The sequence below is a fragment of the Malus domestica genome, chromosome 10 (genome assembly GCF_042453785.1).
Source record: "Malus domestica chromosome 10, GDT2T_hap1".
Classification (NCBI taxonomy): Eukaryota; Viridiplantae; Streptophyta; class Magnoliopsida; order Rosales; family Rosaceae; genus Malus; species Malus domestica.
This window is the reverse complement of record NC_091670.1, coordinates 33,771,432-33,792,714: the sequence shown is the minus strand read 5'-3', so window position 1 is coordinate 33,792,714 and position 21,283 is coordinate 33,771,432. Positions and strand designations below refer to the sequence as shown.

Genomic DNA, 21,283 nt, shown 5'->3' with positions numbered 1-21,283 from the left:
CCAAACCTTTCGTGAAGCATCATCAATATAAGTAACAAAATATTTATTTCTTCCGAGTGACTCGACTTCCATGGGACCACACACATCTGAATAAACAAGATCTAACAAGTTTCCTTTCTTTGTAGATGGAACAGAAAAACTAACTCTTCTTTGTTTTCCGAATAAACAATGCTCACAAGAGTTTAACGACGTACCTTCGGTAAAGGGAATGTGAGACTTCTTTGCCAAAACTTGTAGGCCTTTCTCGCTTATGTGGCCCAGCCTCTTATGCCATAAGTCTAGAGATGAGTCCTCCACAGCATTCAACTCACCTTTCAAAACCTGTGCATTTGACCGGTACAACGTACAACAAAGTCGTGCTTTTGCTACCACCATTAAGCCTTTAGTAAGCTTCAATTTTCCTTCGCCAATATGGTGATAATATCCTTGTCGATCAAGGGTACCGATGGATATCAGATTGAGACGTATATCAGGAATATGTCTCACATCTTTCAACATCAATTGGCAGCCGAGATTAGTTCTTAGACATATATCACCAATTCCAAGAATTTTGGAATAGCTTTCATTCCCCATCTTCACTATGCCAAAGTCACCTTCTTTGTATGTACTGAAGAACTCCCGTTTGGACGTAGCATGGAAGGAAGCTCCATTGTCAAAGATCCATTCAATGTCTCTGTCAGAGTTGCCCATATGCAGACATTCACCAACAGACAATATTTCTGGTACATCACCACATATGACAGCAGTGGTATTGCCAGTATCATCTTTCTTCTGATTGTTTCCTTCCCTTTGCTCTCTCTTCCAAACTCGACAATTTTTCTTCATATGGCCTTCTTTGCCACAATGGTGGCATGCACCCCTGAACCTTGACTTGGATCGGCTAGGACTCCTGCCATGACCTCTAGGCCCTCTACTCTTGCTTCTTCCGCGGTTCTCTGTGACAAATACTTGGCTGCTATCTGTGCCAGAAGTCTTTCTCCTTGTTTCTTCATTGAGCATGCTATTTTTAACATTATCAAGGGTAAGAACACCATTAGAAGCAGAGTTACTTATACTCACCACAAAGGTCTCCCAACTGTCTGGCAAGGATCCAAGTAACAAGAGCGCTTGTAGCTCGTCCTCGATCGTCATTTTCATAGTAGCCAACTGGTTGATGATATTCTGGAAATTGTTCAAGTGTTCTGCTACACTTAAACCATCCTTGTACTTCACATTGATGAGCTCTTTGATCAAGAAGGCTTTCTTAACTGGAGTCTTCTTCTCGAACAAGGACTCAAGCTTTGTCCAAAACTCGCGAGCATTGGTTTCATTAGACACATGGTGAAAAACACTATCGTCCACCCATTGTCTAATTGTGCCAATAGCCTTGCGATTCATCTTCTTCCACTCGGCATCGGACATGCTCTCTGGCTTAGCGGCATCTCCTTCAATTGGCTCATGCAGATCCTTGCAATAGAGAATGTCCTCCATCCTTGGCTTCCATGTTACCCAATTGGAGTTGGTGAGTTTGATCATAGTGCCACTTCCTTCCATCTCGCAGTACGAGCCAACCGGGCTCTGATACCACTTGTTAGGAATGTCGGTACTACAAGATAGAGAATGCACAAGGTAAAGTAGAAAATGGACGCCAAGAATTTATGTGGTTCGGCAATTTATGCCTACGTCCACCAAACAAGGAATCTTCATTATATGAAAAAGATGAATACAACAAGAGTAGTCTTACCAAGCCAAAGACAAGGCTTGATGGATACAAGAAAGTATAACACACACTTTCTATCACTCTAAACTTCACTCACACAATGTGTAGTGGAACACTCTCACTCTCACTCTTGGAGTGGAACTCTAGCTTTGGACTTGATCCTTTGCTACTCACTCTTAGTTCTCTATTGGTTACATCACACCCATATTTATAGGTGAGGGCTTGGCATTCTACTAGTTTCTAGTTCCTTCTTCAAACCTCTAGTATAGAAAAATCTAGACTAGCCACATACTTGTAGCTTCTAGATCTTTCCATTTGCAACCAAGGAAGCTAGTACTCTCTAGCTTCTTCCATCAACTTAATAACATGCTAGAATTGTCTAGCAAGCTCCAGCCTCATCTCTTGCTTACTAGAATAATCTAGAACATTGATCATGGGCTGGACCATATACCAACAGTACCTTCCAATGGTGGTCCTGAAGGTAATGGTTTTTATTCTTCTGGGAGAGTTCAATGCCAAATTTTTCATCGTCATGGCCACACTGCCATTGACTGTTTTAATCGTCAGAATATGGCCTATGAGGGACGTGTTCCTGGCTCTCGTCTTCAAGCTTTTGCTGCAGCCGCTCCACCCTCAGGCACTGGCAGTGCCCCTGCTGTTCAGAACTGGCTATTTGATTTTGGCGCCAACGCCCACATCACCAACGACTTAGCTCAAGTCCCTAGTGCTCGTGACTATCATGGAACTGATCATGCGAACAGAGTAGCTTGTGGCACAGGTTTGCATATTTCAAAAGTTGGACATTTCTATATTCGAACACCTCATCAATCCTTTAAATTATCAAACACCCTATATTGCCCTAATGCCACAACTAATGTCATATCTATCAATCGTTTTACCACAAGTAACAAGTGTTCTCTAACCTTGTCTCCTACCTCTTACCATGTTCAGGACATGCGAACGGGGAAGATTCTTTTGCACGGCCCGAGTAGGAATGGATTCTATCCTTTTTCCAGTCTTTCCATCTCAAACAATAATGGCGTTTTTGCATGCATCGGTGCTGATGTGTCGGATAGTATTTTGCATTCACGTTTAGGACATCCATCAAATTCCATTTTTAAATTTCTTGTAGCTAGGAATAAATGTCTCATTTCTGGTAAAGTCACCAGTGAAGTGTGTCACTCGTGTCCACTGGGCCAGAGTCATAAGTTACCATTTTCATTATCTACTTCTTTGTCGTCATTTCCTTTAGAATCGATACATTCCGATGTATGGATGTCTCCGTCCCATTCTATTAATGGATTCAAATATTATATTATTTTTATCAATGATTTCTCTCATTATTCATGGATTTACCCTTTAAAATTAAAATCCGAAGTCTTTGCAACGTTTTTTACTCATTAGTGGAAAACATGATCTACTTTAAACTGAAGAGCTATAGACTGCTGCACAAACTAAAGGCAAACGGCTCGTATATCATGTTTGAATAGTTTATAAGTAACATAAAGTGGAAAATTTTGTATAGAATCTGATCATATGTAAACCCTAGAAAGTTTTGCAGAAACTACTTACAAAGAACCGGAATACACTTGCACCACACCACAGAAACAGAACAAACAAGTGACCTAATGTAAGAATAAGCAGCTACAATTATAGGTTTCATAAGTTGTATATTGTTTCTCGATTGATGGATTCAATGCTCCAATTGGGTTCTGCGCTGCTGGGTTCCGCGGTGGAGATCCGTAAGTTCTTCTTGTGGAAGTCGTATAGAGTTTGCCGATGGCCAACGCTTATATATGTTATGCCTGCCTTTTCAATCTGCTGATATAAATGAACCTGCCAACAGAAGCACAACCGGGAGATCATCATTACAACTTTTATCATGTTATCTTCATAGTGATTCAACAACTATGCTTCTAGGCCTCATGGGAAAAAATTGAAGTAGGTGGACATCAAGTGCATATGATATTGAATGAGTGGTACAAAACCAACACTTCGAAAAAACTTGGAATACGTTCATTAGCTTATGCGTATCAACGGTTTATAGACTAGATTATTCGCTTCAGGTGTTCGTGTGCATAGCGCGAAATTTGACTAATAAATGCGTTAGGGACAATTCCTGAAGATACTCTGGACTGAAAAGTCCAATACACGTGGGAAGGACTAGGAAGAACAAATGAATCTTGAAAGTCTTAGGAAAGAGCGTGGTAATACCTCATTGGCTTCATCTAAAGCACCGGTAGATTCATCCAGTAGAACCAATTGTGGTTTCGAGAGCAGTAAACGTGCAAAAGCAATGCGTTGTTGCTCTCCAAGGGAGAGAACACTAGACCATTCATATGAAGTATCCAAACTGCTGAATCGGGATAATAAATAGCCAAGTCGGACATCCTCCAAAGCCTGTATCAAGTCCTCCGTTGTGGGCTTAATAGGCTTTTCACTCGCATGTTCTGATTTTGGTGCCTGCTTCAAGAAAGGAAGTGACCCTGCAAGAATTACATAACAATTGTCACAGCTGATTATAGCTTCCTCAGCAGTCAGCACACATGCCATGTGGCAAAAGGAGTTGAAGTACGTACCAGTTGGTTTAGTACCGTCGGCTGTGGAAATCGCATCCTCAGCCCATGTAGGATAAAGCAACTGTTGGCGAAGTGTTCCCAATACCATATATGGTTTTTGAGGAAGGAAAAATATGCCTTCATAATTCCTATTTGACGGCCTTCCAAGTTCCCCATATTTATCACTGCCAGTATGTACCTCAAGAGCTACTACACCAGAAGAAATGGACGGTTGATTATCTTCAACGTCCTTCACATGGAATATGATTTTTCCTTTTCCAGTACTCCAAAGACCACACATAGCTCTTAACAAAGATGTTTTACCGCTTCCACTTGGTCCTGTTACCTGTTCAAATATCATGTACGGGAAAAGTTCTTCAGCTCCTAGTCGAGATATATTTAGTAAACTAATGATAACTTCAATAGAACAATGGAGTTACTAACCAATAAATGCTCATTCTTGTTGATTACCAACGATAAATTCCTAACCAATGCAGTACCACTTGGAGTCTCCACAGTCAAGTGCTCTATATCCACTAACTTTTGTTGCTTTTCCATGAGAACGGATCCATTTGACTCCAGTTCCGGTAAACTTTTGACATTATTACTATATATCAAACTTATCCCTTCTAAGGGGTCAAAATGGCGTTCCGAGTTGCTGCTATCCAACAGATCGTCAAATTCACCTATATGTTTCAGATGTCACTAGGCAAATAAGTATTTGAAGTTAAAACACATATACGCCATTAAAGATCTTGCTTGGAGCCAGAAGAGAAAGCATTGTCATATTAGACATCATAAGTAAATTTATTAACAGAGTCAGACAGCAGAATGACTAGCTAGGTATATATTATTATGAATCTGCAAACGATCCAATAAATCTCATTAACTTGAAGAGTTAACCATAGAACTTCCAGTATAAAGCTTTGTTTTAAGAAAAGTGGTAAGTTCAACATAAAAGCTATAGTAAAGAGTAGAAAAGCTGATAAGTTGAAATTTTGGTCACATTCTAGTAGTTTTGCATCCCTAGTCATAACAAATATTATTGAAGATGGCTTCAAATGACCTCAACAAGTACAAAAAGTTATATGATGCAGGCAACTAATGTCTGTAACTATCTGACTGAATCTAGGAATGTAATAACCGTGAATAGAAATTAAAATCGATAAGAAAACGTGTCATTATTTTTTCAATGTCTTTCTAGTGAATCTCTAATCCATTTTCATTCAATTTTAAGACCCCGTTATATCATGCAAATTAGACAGCTTCCAGAACAGATCCTTGTTATAGCAGATATATAGATAAAGAACAGAGACAATACCAAGTCGATCAATTACAGCTGCAAATGCACTGATAGCCTCAATTTCGTAGACAATAAGGGAGAAGTCTCCAAGAATATGATTGAAAGCAGATGCTGACTGATTAATGACACCAAACCCAATTTTGCCTGAGAAATACATAGGGGCAACAACAGCAGCGGGAAGAATCTGAATAAGATAGCTGTATCCACGGGTGAAAAAGTCGAGATTTCTTGAACATATCAACAATTTCTGCAAGGTTGGAATATGAGTTAAAACACAATCAGTTGGACGTGCATGGCATAAGATTCTACATGCATGGTAATTTTAAACCAGTAAAAATATTAAATGCAAAGAGAACATCATGCTCTAGATCAAACCTCGTGGGCATCTGTGTACCAAAAGTAACTTTAAAAAAACAGCAAGTCTTAAGCATAACTGTATAGTCCTTGGGCATAATGATGCAGCTCAGTTTCTTGAATGAGCCACAGACAGCATAGTGACATCAACAGAGATCAAAACCTAAGCACTGAAGTCGAAATATCCGAAACAACATGATCAATTTAGAAAACTGGAACATGATGCTTATCAGATTAGATACATGTATATGACGTACTGAAGGAATCACTCGCATGCTTACAAATTAAATTATAGACGCTAAGTAACACATGTTTGGCGTCATCACCTTTCATGCCTCTTGAATGAGGGTCATGAGAGCCCATATATGCTGATACACTGATAATAAACCTATGTTGTGAACCCACTTCTCCATTGAGAAGAAAAATTACATTTAAGAGTTTTTAAGTGGATGTTGAAGTTACTTATAGTGGTTATCAGTAGCATCACTAATCCAATGACACCAGCACATCCACCATAACTAAATCCAAGTGTATTTAAAGTAAATCAAGTTGAAAGTAAAGGAGGAACAAACGAAATATGAACATTATTTTATTGACGGAAAAATGAACTAAACGAAATTGTCAAAACGGCTACAAACTCATGACTACATCTTGACTAACTTTTTTCTCAAACTAAATTATAAGCTATATTTGTAGTGATATAAACCTAAGAAATCCTAATGCGTAAATGCCAAAAATATCCTACTACAAAATCAAATCAAATCTCTTATTAATTTCCTAAATAAACCTAATAAATTCCAACACCCTGTCAAACTCATGACGGTACACGTCATGAGGTTGCCAACAAGCAGATGTGGATGTAAGCTCCGTTAGGCGGACACGATAAGGCAAACTCTGTTAGGCGAACACGACAAGACAAGCTCCATTAGGCAGACACGACAAGACAAGCTCTGTTAAGCAGACATGACAAGATAAGATCCGTTATGCGGACATAACAAGTGAGCGATTCAAGCGAGTAATTCAAGCGAACAACCAATTCCAACAAGCAACAATTCCAGCAACCAAACGTTGGGAGTATGAACTACATTACTAAATGGAGGAGACTCCTAAATCCTAATTGCAGCAAAGATCGAACAAAAACAAACTTTATCACTTGAGTGGTCACAAGTCCAAGCACTTGAGTAATAGGGAAGCAAACATTATTCTGAATCCAATTCAATCAATACAAGGCCAACAAGCAACTTTATTATGTCCTCCATGTGGGCCTCAAAAACAATTAGTGGCCCAAATTTTTTCTCCTTTTCCTTTCGTTTTTTTCTTTCTTTTTTATTTCTAAACAAACCAAGGCATTCCTTCTTTTCCAGTGCGACATGGATGATGATGGGTGCAGGAGCAGCTGTAGTTTCTTCAAGCAGAGGGGTTCAATACACGGAAGATGGCAGTGGGTACAGATCTGGGTGCGGATAGCAGAAGCGATGCCGAGCAGCAGCGGCGACCAAAGTACATCAGCGGTGGTTAGGTCAGATCAAAGACGAACTCGATTTTAGTTGTTCGTTCTCCGGTCTGAGCTTCGTCAAACAAGTGGTTGTCGAGCAGCAGCGGTGGTGGATGCAGAAGATGGTGAATGCAGCAGTGGGTTCGAGAAGATGGTGGCGCGGTGGTTCAAGCAGGGGAGGTGCAGATTCAGTCGGATTTGCGGCCGGTGGTTCCAGTGGGGCAGCGTGGTGGTGATCTGATGAGGAAACGATGGTGCGTGGGTTCAGACAGATGCGAGTGCAGGCTGGTCAATCTTCGGACTCTAGGCGTCGGCTCCCGTGCGACGTGGCTACGGCGCGACTCGCACATCACAATTTTATTTTATTTTTCGATTTAAAACAAAAGCCTAATGACAGCAAACAGACAATACGAACAAAACAGAAGCAGATTAAATCCAACCTACTCTCATTCCAAGTTAAAAGTAAATGATGAAGAAACGAAATATGAACATTATTTTATTAAAGGAAATATGAACTAAACAAAATTGCCAGAACGCTACAAACTTATAACTACATCTTAACTAACTTTTTCTTAAACTAAATTATAAGTAATGTGTATAGCGATATAAACCTAAGAAATCCTAATGCGTAAATGCCACAAATACTCTAATACAAAATCAAATCAAATCTCTTATTAATTTCCTAAATAAACCTAATAAATTCCAACAGAGTAGTTTAGAGTGAGTACACACAGAACAATATTGCGTAAAAATAAATTTGTGAGAGAAAAAGGAGTCTTCAGTGTAAAGGCAAGTGACTGCATGCAGAGAAGTGAAAACAGAAGAAGATAAAATTATTCATACACTCATATTTTTTAAAGCACTTGTGAAGCGTTGTAGCAAAAGTTGCATTTCATTTGCTTCACCACTATAGAAAGCAATGGATTCAGCATTTTCTCTGACGCGCACAAGTCCATAACGAAAATCCGCTTCCTTTTTCTCTTGCATGAAGTTCAAAGAAACCAAATCCTGAAAACACGCATACAACGTTTTCATTAAACCGAGTTTCAATTGCATACAACATGGGAAATACCTTTTGGTTAAACAGAGGTAAAGTTACCTTCCCAAGAAAGATACTTACGGCTGTTCCACCAATTGAATATACAAATAGAACAACAAACAGCGGAGGATAGATACTGAATAAGATGTTACTGAACGAGATGAGATCTATCACAGCATCGAAAATTGTTAAGGAAAATGATAAGGCAGTCTTTGTGAACGAATTTAGATCATCAACAATTCGTTGATCTGGATTATCAATGATTGATTGGGATTGAATTTTATAAAAGGCTTGGTTGCTTAGGTAACGGTCCATGTAATATTTTGTCATCCAAGCTCTCCACCTCAACGAAAGAGTTTGTCTCGCATAATATCGCAACACGAAAATCTGCACAAAAAGTTGTCAACACAGGAAACAAACATATCAATATCAGTAAGACCAGGTCATTGTTCCCATGTCCACATAACTGCGTAGGCAAACGAATCAACAACAATCATACGAATATGAACCCATTGGCGATGATCAAACTGCAAAGAAGTGGATACTTGTGAAAAGAATACCCGAAAAGCTAAAGTTTTTTTCCATTGAGGGTTGCAATTTACTGGCATAAACCTTTAGCTATAGTTTCACCATTCATTGTTCTTATGTGGTCTTCTTTTTTGACAAAATCTTAGCAACTGCCTTTTTGTATTTTCCTTTCTGGTGATTACACAAGGATGAAGGCGAAGGCGAAGACCCGGGGAAAAAGGAATAAAACTAAGCTGAGGGGTGGGTACCTAAGTGAAAGTGCAGCAATTGGTGCTCACCGGAATTCCGACAGCAAATGCACCCAAGTAGTAAAGCAGCTGCTTCGTGAACTGTTCTTGGTTCTTGTCTTCAAATTATCATCAAAATCCAATTTCGGAAGCAAAAAGGAACAAATTTCAGTAATATAAATTAACTTAATTGATTACCAATAAGATTAACAAATTAGAGAGAGAGAGAGAGAGAGAGAGAGAGAGAGAGAGAGAGAGAGAGAGAGAGAGAGAGAGAGAGACTGGCAAGGGCGTTATAGAAGTCGCGGCCGAGGAAACTGAAGCCGACGCTGATGCCGGTGGTGGCGAGAGTGAGAGCGAAGACTACGGCGAGCTGGATCTGTTAACCTACAGAAATGTAGTGAGAGATAGAGAAGAGACTCGAGAGATTATAGAGAGAGAAGTAGAGAATGGAAAGCTTCAGTATATTTTGTTTTCTTAACAACTACGTAAGTACACTCATCAGTATTTATATTGTTCACTACTTCTATCACCTTAACTAACTAACTAACTAACTGATACAAGTGGTAAAATCACAGCCACACAACCTATTGTTGGAAATGTTCCCTAAAGCCAACCATGTGATGATACTTTACGGACATTTCACATGTTAAACTAATCTAGTTTTACATATAAAGGGCATAAATTATTGTTTGAGCCGTCTCATATAAATGTTATATGCTTAAACGATAAAGTCCAAGGAATATGTGATTGGGAGAATGTAATCTAATGAAGTTAGATTCATGAGACCATTCTTTCGTAGACACATCCTAAACGTTCCTGATCATAGGATTGCCAATTGGGCGTTGACAGTCCGTCAAGATCAGTACGTACTATGTCTTCTCTCAGGGAGAGTGATTAGTCTCGAGTCATTGGTGTGTGTGACATCAAGATAAGTACGGTAGGTGCTCAATAGAGAATGAGTTCACTGAACGCGATCAACGAAGGGTTCTCATATTCCATGTCACATGAGAACTCATGGTTGGGATAATGCAAAGTAGTCCTTTGACCTGAGGCATCATAGTTGTCTTGTGGTTAAGACCTTGATCTTTGATTATGTCAAAGTCACTCCATCAGGAGGGTGTCCACGGCATCGTTGGGGTCAAGTGACTTAGCTATGGAGACAAGTGAATGCGCAACAAGGGATCTCTAACCTTCAAACCGTTTGAGGGAGAATACTCTATGATATGATTTAAATATCTGATCAGAGTATGAATGAGATTAGGGAATGCGTTCCGAATCACATTCATGGTAATCATATAAGCACAAGACACACATTGGATAGTAGACATGAGAAAATAAACTATCAAACCAAACAATGTGGTCAAGAGTATTAGATTAGAGAAAGACCGTATTGCATTTGTAATCCCGAACTGAATAGGTTCTCTAACCTCTTCTGATTAGCTTGGGTAACCATGACATGCTGCTAGGCGTCAACCATGGTTTGTGGAAGCCCTAAACGTGTGTAATCACTAAAGGGAGAATTGAAAATAGTTTCAATTCACAATCGATGTAAAATGGTTTTAATCGCCCACTACCTCGCTAAAAGGAACCTAAAGGATCGCACACCGTGTAAGGTGGAGATTGGAGATTAAACGGAGATGAGTAAGAATGATTAAATGGTTTAATCATTTATTTATGGCAAGGATTAATTAATATGTTAATTAATCAAACGAAAAAGTTCGTTAAAGACTTCGGGATAGTTTTGGACCTTAAGGCCCAATGGGCTTTGAACGTCAAGCCCATTAACTTAAGTTGTATGACAATTTAATGAATAAAGATTCATTAAAGCCCAAAAGCCCAAACATCCCTAAATGGCCAGCCATGATGAAATGAATTAGGGTTTTGGTTGTTTAGGTCACTTAAAGAAGTGACTATATAAATGACTTTATAACTAAAATTCATTAAGGAAATATTAAGGGTTTATTTTGGGGGAAAATTGGTGAGAATTGTCTCTCTATTTTCTCTCTAAATACGCCAACACCTTGGAGGGTACATCTAGCAATCCTACTACTCCAAGGTCACTCATTTCTTCTACAATCGAACCTTGGTGTCGAGAATTAGAGGTTCTCAATTTTGGGAACTTGGAGAACCTATTCTTCCATCCAAATCCATGGATCTAAGAAGCAAGGAATGAAGGCCCCTATCTCTTTGGGTGATTAGCCTTTGCTTATGCAAAGAGGAATCTACAAAGGTAAATTTATCAACTCACTTTGTTTTTGAGTTGATTATTGGTTCACCAATCTACTAGGCTTTGAATTTCATGGTCATGTTTTGTTTTTGAGTACATACAAGCATGATTCCGCCTTTAATTGTTAAATTGCATGCTATATGATGTTGCTCAAATGAACATGTTTTTCAAAATAATTCCTTCAAGTGGTATCAGAGCCTAGGTCTAGTAGTTGGTGAATCCTTTTGTGTTTTGTAGTTCATAAGTTTGTGATCTAAAAGTTGTAATTGTTACAAGCTTTATTCTTGCTTCTTTGAAAGTAAATTTTGTTGGAAAATTTGCTATCTCAAATGTTGTAGATGTTGTTCATATGAGCATGAATATTGGAGCTAAAATTTGGTGCCATGCTTTTGGGAAAATTCGGCCAAAATCAAAGGGTGAATTTTTGGGTTCTTGTTTGACTTGTTAAAAGTGTTTTAATGTGTTCTTTGGAACCCCTAAGTACCCTAGTTTGGTTAGATGTTATTTCCCTTAAGTAAGAATGGTTTTGGAATGTTTTTGGGTGAAAAAGGTTCATGGAAAAATTTGGGTTTTTCATGGATGTTCTTCATTGTTCTTGATGTTCTTGCCAAGAACAAAAAGGTTTGGTGTTTTGATTCAAAGTTTTGATTTATTTCATAAAGTATATGTGATATGTTTTTAAATGTTTTATCATGTATTTAAAGTATTAGATATTTGTATAAATGATGATTGAAATAATTGTGATTGAATTATTTCATAAACATATCCTTTCACATACACTTGCATGCTTTTGACAAAACTCACAAATCAACACACACACCAATGTTATCTTCCCCTAAAACAGGCCACTCCCTCAAAGGGAGTACTTTTGGGGCTTTTATGCAATTACATAAAGTTTTGATACTTTTGTGTATTTGCACTTTGGCCCAAAAGTTTACGTTTTTACGTTTAGGTCCAAAAACGCTAAAGGACAAATTGTTTTGTTCCTTTAATGAAGTTTTTGCATTATTAAAAGTTTGGGTTCTAGTTGTATTTACATGAAGTAGTGACTTTTGTGTATTATACAAAGTGACCCCAAAAGTTTTTGTATTTGCAATATGGCCCAAAAGTTGAGGTTAATTGCAAGATGGCCCAAATAGGATGAGAACAAAATTGTTTTGTCTCTTTAAATGAGAATTGGATTTTCATTTTGTTTAGCTCCATTTAAATCAATCTTATGGATACAAAAACCAAATGAAAATGTTGCATTCATTTAATTAGTTAAAGTGTTAATTAATTAAAGGGTGATTATGAACCTAAGCCTAATATAATTGAGCTATGTGAAAGGCGTTTCAAATTTGTTTGAACCATGGGAATGTGTAGATTAGATTTTGGTTGTAATTTGATTTGATCAAATGTTGTAAAAGGGCTTAAGCTCTTCTTTACTTTAAAGTAATTTGTATTATGCAAATGTTGTAATGAGCATAAGCTCACCTTTACTTTGAAGTACTTCTTTCTTGCTTTATTTGATATGCATGAAAATGAAGTAGTTGGGTTCAACGCCCCTAAGACAACACGCCTTAATGTGATTAAACGCGTAACTAAAATCAATCTTCATTCCTAGACCGAGATTCAACACAAGGCTCGTGTTGAATCTAAACAAAGGTTCATAATCATCCTTAGGCCCTAAGGCAACTATATATAGTCCATCAAATGAATGCAAAGTTTATGTTAGTAGTATCATATACTCTTGCTTAAAAATCGTTTTAAAAGCATAGTGGGAGTATTATGTACAACTAAAACAATGAGATGGACCAATAGTTGTAATAGGACCAAAATTGTTTTAATAGAGATTAAAATGTATGTTTATATGTGGTGAGACCTAAAACCCTCAACCAAACCAATATTAAGTTGATAAGCGGAGAGTGCTTTGAACACTCTTTCGTGGCCTTCCACCGTGGTAGGCTCCGATCGTTTGTGACTCGTACACCGGCTTCACCCTATAATGGGGGAGTACAAAGTGCGTGCTTACACTCAGGAGGAGTTCTATATACATACATGATGAAGTGAGGTAGGCAACGAGTTTAGCCAACATGATATAATTCTGAGGCTATGCTTGAACCCTACACGAACTAGGCATGGTGGGAATGACTTAACTAAGTGCAATGACGCCAACATGATATAATTCTGAGGCATCACTCTCTAGAGGCCAAATAAGATGGGTACTTGCATTAGTTGCAAATGAGTAAGCGTACTCTCTCATTATTATTAATGCTAGCCAACATGATATAATTCTGAGGTGGGCTTGGTAATAGTGAGCCTCCCATAACCTACTAGGAGTTTCATCCAAAACTCTCGAATTCCAATGAGGGATATGGAATTTGCCAAAAATAGTGGGTGATGCTATTTGATTTAAAGACCCGAATCAAATGGCATAAAATCAATCAATTTATATTCGTTATGTATTTGTTTACCAATATATTTGCAAACGCTATCCAACACTTGACAAATAAAAGCCGAACGTTTAGTTTACGGACTTGGTACTACAAAACCATAGATTGTCTTTAATGGCTTGTAAAAGTACCAAAGTAGTCTCATCCTCACAATCTTCCTATTGATAATGTATCATTAGAAGAATATGTTAGAAAAGGTCTATCATAAAGAGGACAACACTTTTAATGTCATAATTCTTCAATTACAAATTGTTGTATGAAGAAATAGGAGTTGCTTTGAACAACCCTTAGTCAATGCAAACACTTAGTGCTTGTTTCTTTGTTACATGAACAAGGAAATTGAGAAGAAAGCACAAAGGCATGGACACTTTATGTGCCATGATTCTTCACTTACAATTTGTTGTGTGAAGAAATAAGAGTTGCCTTGTACAACTCTTTAAAGTTTGTAATTATGTTTAGAACATAATGGTTGGTTGACAAAAATAGTCCATCAACATGGACTTATGATGATTTTGAATCATTGAGTGTTGAAGTGATAAACCACTTAACGAGACGGAAACTAGGCAAGGACTTCACCTTTGTTTCCCTATCCTAATCATTCACTAAGTTTATTGTAAACTATATAGTGAAAAATAACCACATACTCTCCAAAATTGTTTGATGTGTATAACACAATTGAAAAAGGTTTCAAGAGAGATAGTGGGAGTTTAGGGACCATGACTAATGTAGTCAAAGGTGAAAGTCAAATAAAGAAGATAAATAACTCCAAGGGAACAAACTTTCTTTATGAAAGGATGGACATTGGAAGGGTTATTTGCAAGAAATGTCTTGCAAGTGTCAAGGACACACCTTTCGAAGGTGTTGTAAATTGTTCTTGAATAGTTCAAAACAGTTGGTTCTTCTACTTGAATGCATGATTCCGTATTAGTAACTATGTTTTACAATCGTTGTAAAAGTGTGGCTAATAAGAAGTAGAAGATTAATGAGAGAAGAGAAAGTACTTCACATTCGAAGCGTGAATCAAATGTAGATCTCTGCGAAAGCAGATGGTACTTACTTCCTCATATGAACTACCAAAGAAATTGGAAAAACATAGATTGTCTTTATATTCCAATTTTAAGGAACTAAATTCCGTCACTATGTGAAATGGATAAATGTTTTGTTTGACAAAACAATGTTCTTTATTAATCAATGATTAGATTATGGTAATCTAATTAATTATCTCTATAGTAGAGATAATATGGTAGTGTTAACTGTTTAGAAAATAATGATGCTTAAAACCCAAAAGGTTGCAAGGTAGTGACTAATCGCAACTAAAGTTGTGATACCTCTAAAACATAAATTACGAGTTGGTCATAGATGGACGCTTTGGATCGTTAGATCCGGATCCAATACCTTCTTGTTAAAATTGTATAGAGGCGAAATGTTCGAATCTTTATTCTTTTGGAAAGAAGAAAGAATCACAAAGTTGTTGAGGTTAATTCACTTAAATGTTAGTGGCACATGTCCACAAACATAATACTACTCATGTTGGATAACATTCACCGAAGATCACTCTCGGTTGGACTATAGTTTATTTTGAATAAACACAAGTCCGAATACTTTGCAAAATGTTTCAAAGAATTCAAGAAATGTAAGTTGATGAGTAAGACGTCTAAAGTATTTACCTCCTTAGATTTGATCCAAGGAAAGGTAACACTTTAGATGAGTTTCCTTGAAAGATATCAAGGAAAATAGCATCATAAGATAATGTATTTCTCCATTAGGAGAAGAACGAACTTGAATAAGATTTAGTTCGTTAGATGTTATCTATTACCCATATATAGGATATATACTTCTAAAACAATATGATTGTCAATGAGAAGATCTTCCAATATTTTCATGACTCCATAAGATGTAGTTGGAAAGAAAGACAAATCTTAAGCATGTTAAGATTTGGGGTTGTGTGCTAATAAGCAATATTTGTTTAATAACAATCTTGTAGGATATCCTTAAAATAACTTTTGGATATCGCTTCTATAAACCAACTAACAAATGTTGTTTTGTTGGGTAGTTCATTGTAATTCTACAATGTGATTTGCCTAAAAGCAAATGAACGAGAGATAGAACTCAAAGAATGGGTTCTTTGAGAGACAAGAAAGTAATCAACAAATATAACAACCTAGTTCCTATACCACAAGCTCCAAGGTAGTCGATAAGGATTTATAAACCGTCTCAGTTGAATGGTTTTGAACTTTATAACTATGTCATAGAGTTGCACCTCTTAATTCGAAAGAAATAAGAATGAAAATCCTTATGACTACATTGAGTGCATATACGATATATACTCAAGGAAATGGTAAAGTACAATTTGACTCGAAATAATGAAACCTTCATAGCTAATTGGTAGCTTAAGGTGACTACAATCAAAGAGATTGGTTGACTTTGAAGAAACTATCTTTGAGATAGTCTTGGTTTCAATTAATTCGAAAATTGCTAGCTACAACTAAATGGTGATTCAATGTTTGGACATAATATGGGTTTCCGAAACCATTATTAAGATAGTCTTGATAATATATGTCTAAAACCATAAATCACAAGACATATAAGTTGTAGAGATCCATCCATCATGGATCTTAGCAAGTTAGTGGGAGCTATTTGCATTTTATGAGAAAAGGATCAAATCGTTTGATTTCTCATAAAGATGTAAATAAATCTTTTGTTTACTTGTTTTACAAAAGATTAGTGGGAGTTAATCATGTTCCTAAAAATTTAAATATATATGATATATTAATTTTTGGAAATGAAAAGAATACTTCTTCGTTAAAGTTAAGACTTTAATACATTATATGAAGATAGAATGTATATGGGAGATATAGTCTATGTACATGGGATGGAAATCTATAATGATATATTTCATGATATAATTGGATTATATCAATCCCTAATAATAGACAATGGATGCTAGGAAGTTTCTCATATGATGATAAACTTCAATAAGAAGGACGATTCTAGTGAGACTAGCAAGTTGCCCTTCTCATAGGGAATGTACCCTTTGACTCCCAAAGAAATAATGCGTAAATTGAATCCTTTATGCATATGCAGAAAGGTGATTTATGTATTTCATATTGTATGAAAAACATTGATATGAGTTGTACCTAGAACGGTACAAGATGATATCAGTGCAAGCCCAGGATCAGAACCATGGCATCTGTCAAGTGAGTCCTTAAGTATTTAAGAAATACTAAAGGATAAATTCCTCAAAGATCGAGGAAGAATCAAAGTGACGTAATAGAAGCGTAAATGTATTAGATTATGAATCTAATCCTTCATTGTATGTTTCTTCATTATGAATGAAGAGATAAACAGATATCTATTTATTATGACTAAAGAGATATTTGGATGGAAACATTAAAGTAATGACTTTAGTGTGTTCCATTATGAATGCAAGATATATTGCCATATAGAAGTTTACAACAATGTTGTTTGGATGGGAAAGTTCATTTATGAACTCTCTATTCGGTTCCAACCAGAAAGTGTATGACACTAATGGGGCGATAGCTTAAGCCTGGGAATCAAGGTCTCATCAAGATCCGAACACAAATGAGAGACTGAACCACATGATTGAGAATCATGTATAATGGTGACGTCGTTATTCTCAAGGTTGCTTCTATGGATAACACATATAGATGTCCACTGTCTAGGCCTACTATTCAGCCATTTATGAAATGACTACAGAAGAGGTATCATCAAGATGACCAAGCTGATTGGCTCTAGTGCAAGTGGGAGATTGTTGGAAATGTGCCCTAAAGCCAACCATGTGATGATACTTTACGGACATTTCACATGTTAAACTAATCTAGTTTTACATATAAAGGGCATAAATTATTGTTTGAGCCGTCTCATATAAATGTTATATGCTTAAACGATAAAGTCCAAGGAATATGTGATTGGGAGAATGTAATCTAATGAAGTTAGATTCATGAGACCATTCTTTCGTAGACACATCCTAAACGTTCCTGATCATAGGATTGCCAATTGGGCGTTGACAGTCCGTCAAGATCAGTACGTACTATGTCTTCTCTCAGGGAGAGTGATTAGTCTCGAGTCATTGGTGTGTGTGACATCAAGATAAGTACGGTAGGTGCTCAATAGAGAATGAGTTCACTGAACGCGATCAACGAAGGGTTCTCATATTCCATGTCACATGAGAACTCATGGTTGGGATAATGCAAAGTAGTCCTTTGACCTGAGGCATCATAGTTGTCTTGTGGTTAAGACCTTGATCTTTGATTATGTCAAAGTCACTCCATCAGGAGGGTGTCCACGGCATCGTTGGGGTCAAGTGACTTAGCTATGGAGACAAGTGAATGCGCAACAAGGGATCTCTAACCTTCAAACCGTTTGAGGGAGAATACTCTATGATATGATTTAAATATCTGATCAGAGTATGAATGAGATTAGGGAATGCGTTCCGAATCACATTCATGGTAATCATATAAGCACAAGACACACATTGGATAGTAGACATGAGAAAATAAACTATCAAACCAAACAATGTGGTCAAGAGTATTAGATTAGAGAAAGACCGTATTGCATTTGTAATCCCGAACTGAATAGGTTCTCTAACCTCTTCTGATTAGCTTGGGTAACCATGACATGCTGCTAGGCGTCAACCATGGTTTGTGGAAGCCCTAAACGTGTGTAATCACTAAAGGGAGAATTGAAAATAGTTTCAATTCACAATCGATGTAAAATGGTTTTAATCGCCCACTACCTCGCTAAAAGGAACCTAAAGGATCGCACACCGTGTAAGGTGGAGATTGGAGATTAAACGGAGATGAGTAAGAATGATTAAATGGTTTAATCATTTATTTATGGCAAGGATTAATTAATATGTTAATTAATCAAACGAAAAAGTTCGTTAAAGACTTCGGGATAGTTTTGGACCTTAAGGCTCAATGGGCTTCGAACGTCAAGCCCATTAACTTAAGTTGTATGACAATTTAATGAATAAAGATTCATTAAAGCCCAAAAGCCCAAACATCCCTAAATGGCCAGCCATGATGAAATGAATTAGGGTTTTGGTTGTTTAGGTCACTTAAAGAAGTGACTATATAAATGACTTTATAACTAAAATTCATTAAGGAAATATTAAGGGTTTATTTTGGGGGAAAATTGGTGAGAATTGTCTCTCTATTTTCTCTCTAAATAGGCCAACACCTTGGAGGGTACATCTAGCAATCCTACTACTCCAAGGTCACTCATTTCTTCTACAATCGAACCTTGGTGTCGAGAATTAGAGGTTCTCAATTTTGGGAACTTGGAGAACCTATTCTTCCATCCAAATCCATGGATCTAAGAAGCAAGGAATGAAGGCCCCTATCTCTTTGGGTGATTAGCCTTTGCTTATGCAAAGAGGAATCTACAAAGGTAAATTTATCAACTCACTTTGTTTTTGAGTTGATTATTGGTTCACCAATCTACTAGGCTTTGAATTTCATGGTCATGTTTTGTTTTTGAGTACATACAAGCATGATTCCGCCTTTAATTGTTAAATTGCATGCTATATGATGTTGCTCAAATGAGCATGCTTTTCAAAATAATTCCTTCACCTATCTCTATCATCCTCCCTCAATCTTATACTTGGAAGGGCCGAGCATAAGATTGTTACAATGAATACGGAACAACGGAGCACTGAGTCCTTTGGTTAAAATGTCAGCAAACTGTTCCTTGGATGACACAAACTGCACCAGAAGCTTGTGTGTAGCTACTCGTTCCCGAACAAAATGCACATCAACTTCGATGTGTTTGGTGCGTTGATGTTGCACTGGATTAAAGGACAGTGCTATAGCTGAGAGATTATCACAGAACAACACAGGAGGTGCAGAGAGTGGAAGATGAAGAAAGGCAAGTATTTGTTGAATCCAATCAAGCTCTGCCGCTGTAGAAGATAAAGCTCGATACTCAGCCTCAGTTGAGGATCTTGAGACAGTTTGTTGCTTCTTGGAGGACCAAGATATGGGGTTATTGCCGAGGAACACAACCAATCCAGTTGTAGAACGTCGATCATTGGGATCGCCTGCCCAATCCGCATCACTAAAGGCATGTAAATCCAAATCTCCTCGGGAATAAGTAAGACCAACATCCACAGTTCCTTTCAAATATCTCAAAATCCGCTTTACTGCAGTGAAATGAGAGGCCATTGGATTCTGCATAAACTGAGACACTTGATGCACAGAGAAGGCAATGTCGGGTCTTGTGAAGGTAAGATATTGCAGAGCACCAACCACACTTCGATATAAAGAGGGATTAGGATAGGGCTCACCATCATCCTTTAACAACCGGTTGTAGGGGAGACAGGGTGTATCGCATGCCTTTGATTCATGCATTTCTGTCTTAACAAGTAACTCCTGAATATACTTATGTTGTGACAAAAACAGACCATTGGGAGTCTGAGATATCTGAATCCCCAAGAAGAAGTGAAGAGGACCTAAGTCCTTGATATCAAACTCTGAAGTTAAGGCAGCAATCACATGTTGTATCTTAGAGTGTGCACTTCCGGTGATGATAATATCATCAACATATAATAATAAGATCACAATGTCAGATCCAATAGGTTTCACAAATAAGGAAGAATCTGAGTAAGTGTGCTGAAATCCCAATGTAGGCAGAAAGGTAGTAAATCGATCATTCCATGCCCGTGGAGCCTGCTTCAAACCATAGAGAGATTTATGCAATTTACACACTAATGTGGGATTATGGGGATCCTCAAAGCCAGGTGGCTGAGCCATGTACACTTCCTCTTGAAGAATGCCATGGAGGAAGGCATTCTTGACGTCAAGTTGTCGAAGAGACCAATGGAAATGGGCAGCAAGGGCAAGAACAATCCTCACTGTGGTGGGCTTAACAACATGACTAAAAGTGTCACTGTAATCAATGCCAGGTTCTTGGCTGAAACCTTTTGCAACCAAGCGAGCTTTATGCCGTGCAATCGACCCGTCAGAATGTCTCTTGATTTTGAAGACCCATTTGCACCCCACCAGATTCTTATTGACTGGTAATGAAACCAAACTCCATGTGCCCTGACCATGTAATGCACTAATTTCTTCTTGCATAGCTTGGAACCAAATTGAACTTTTAAGAGCTGATTTGTATGTTGAGGGTTCACAGATAGACAGATCGACATCCGTAGAAGCAGCAAGGGCAGACAAAAACACCTTTTTCTTACTGATACCACTTTTACTCCGAGTCTGCATAGGATGAAGATTGATTGGTGGTATGGAAGGAACCACCTGAAGTGTTTCAGGGCTATGATCAAGCACCACAGAGATATGGTTGTCAGAAACTGCACCAGTAATGGACTGAGGGAGTGATGGTGATGCATGAAATGGTGACTGAGTGGGACTTGGAGAAGGAGACAGTGAGGAAGATACTGG

At 37.7% G+C, this 21,283-nt stretch overlaps 1 protein-coding gene across 3 annotated transcripts; it reads right to left on the bottom strand.

Moving 5' to 3' along the window:
- Window positions 1–3,154: 3,154 nt before the first annotated feature.
- Window positions 3,155–9,579, bottom strand: LOC103445949 (ABC transporter D family member 2, chloroplastic-like). 3 transcript variants are annotated; one of them, XM_029110085.2, is made up of 9 exons: window positions 9,486–9,579; window positions 9,255–9,322; window positions 8,509–8,835; window positions 8,253–8,417; window positions 5,579–5,807; window positions 4,702–4,943; window positions 4,279–4,603; window positions 3,914–4,185; window positions 3,155–3,535 (listed from the first exon to the last, which is right to left on the bottom strand). In XM_029110085.2, exons 3-9 carry the CDS (start codon window positions 8,776–8,778, stop codon window positions 3,359–3,361), a joined length of 1,680 nt encoding a protein of 559 aa, XP_028965918.2. In that variant the 5' UTR covers window positions 8,779–8,835; window positions 9,255–9,322; window positions 9,486–9,579; the 3' UTR covers window positions 3,155–3,358. The 3 variants fall into 3 exon arrangements, with proteins under 3 accessions (XP_028965918.2, XP_070662803.1, XP_070662802.1); XM_070806702.1 differs by having other exon boundaries at window positions 9,225–9,322; window positions 9,486–9,567; XM_070806701.1 differs by lacking the exon at window positions 9,486–9,579 and having other exon boundaries at window positions 9,225–9,403.
- Window positions 9,580–21,283: the final 11,704 nt, after the last annotated feature.

Bases quoted from the DNA above. Each gene is read 5' to 3' on its own strand.
- LOC103445949 (XM_029110085.2), bottom strand. From the start codon at position 8,778: ATGACAAAATATTACATGGACCGTTACCTAAGCAACCAAGCCTTTTAT. The intron at 4,944-5,578 runs GTATTGTCTCTG...TGAAACATATAG, and splicing joins AGCTGTAATTGATCGACTTG to GTGAATTTGACGATCTGTTG. The intron at 4,186-4,278 runs GTACGTACTTCA...TAATTCTTGCAG, and splicing joins CGACGGTACTAAACCAACTG to GGTCACTTCCTTTCTTGAAG.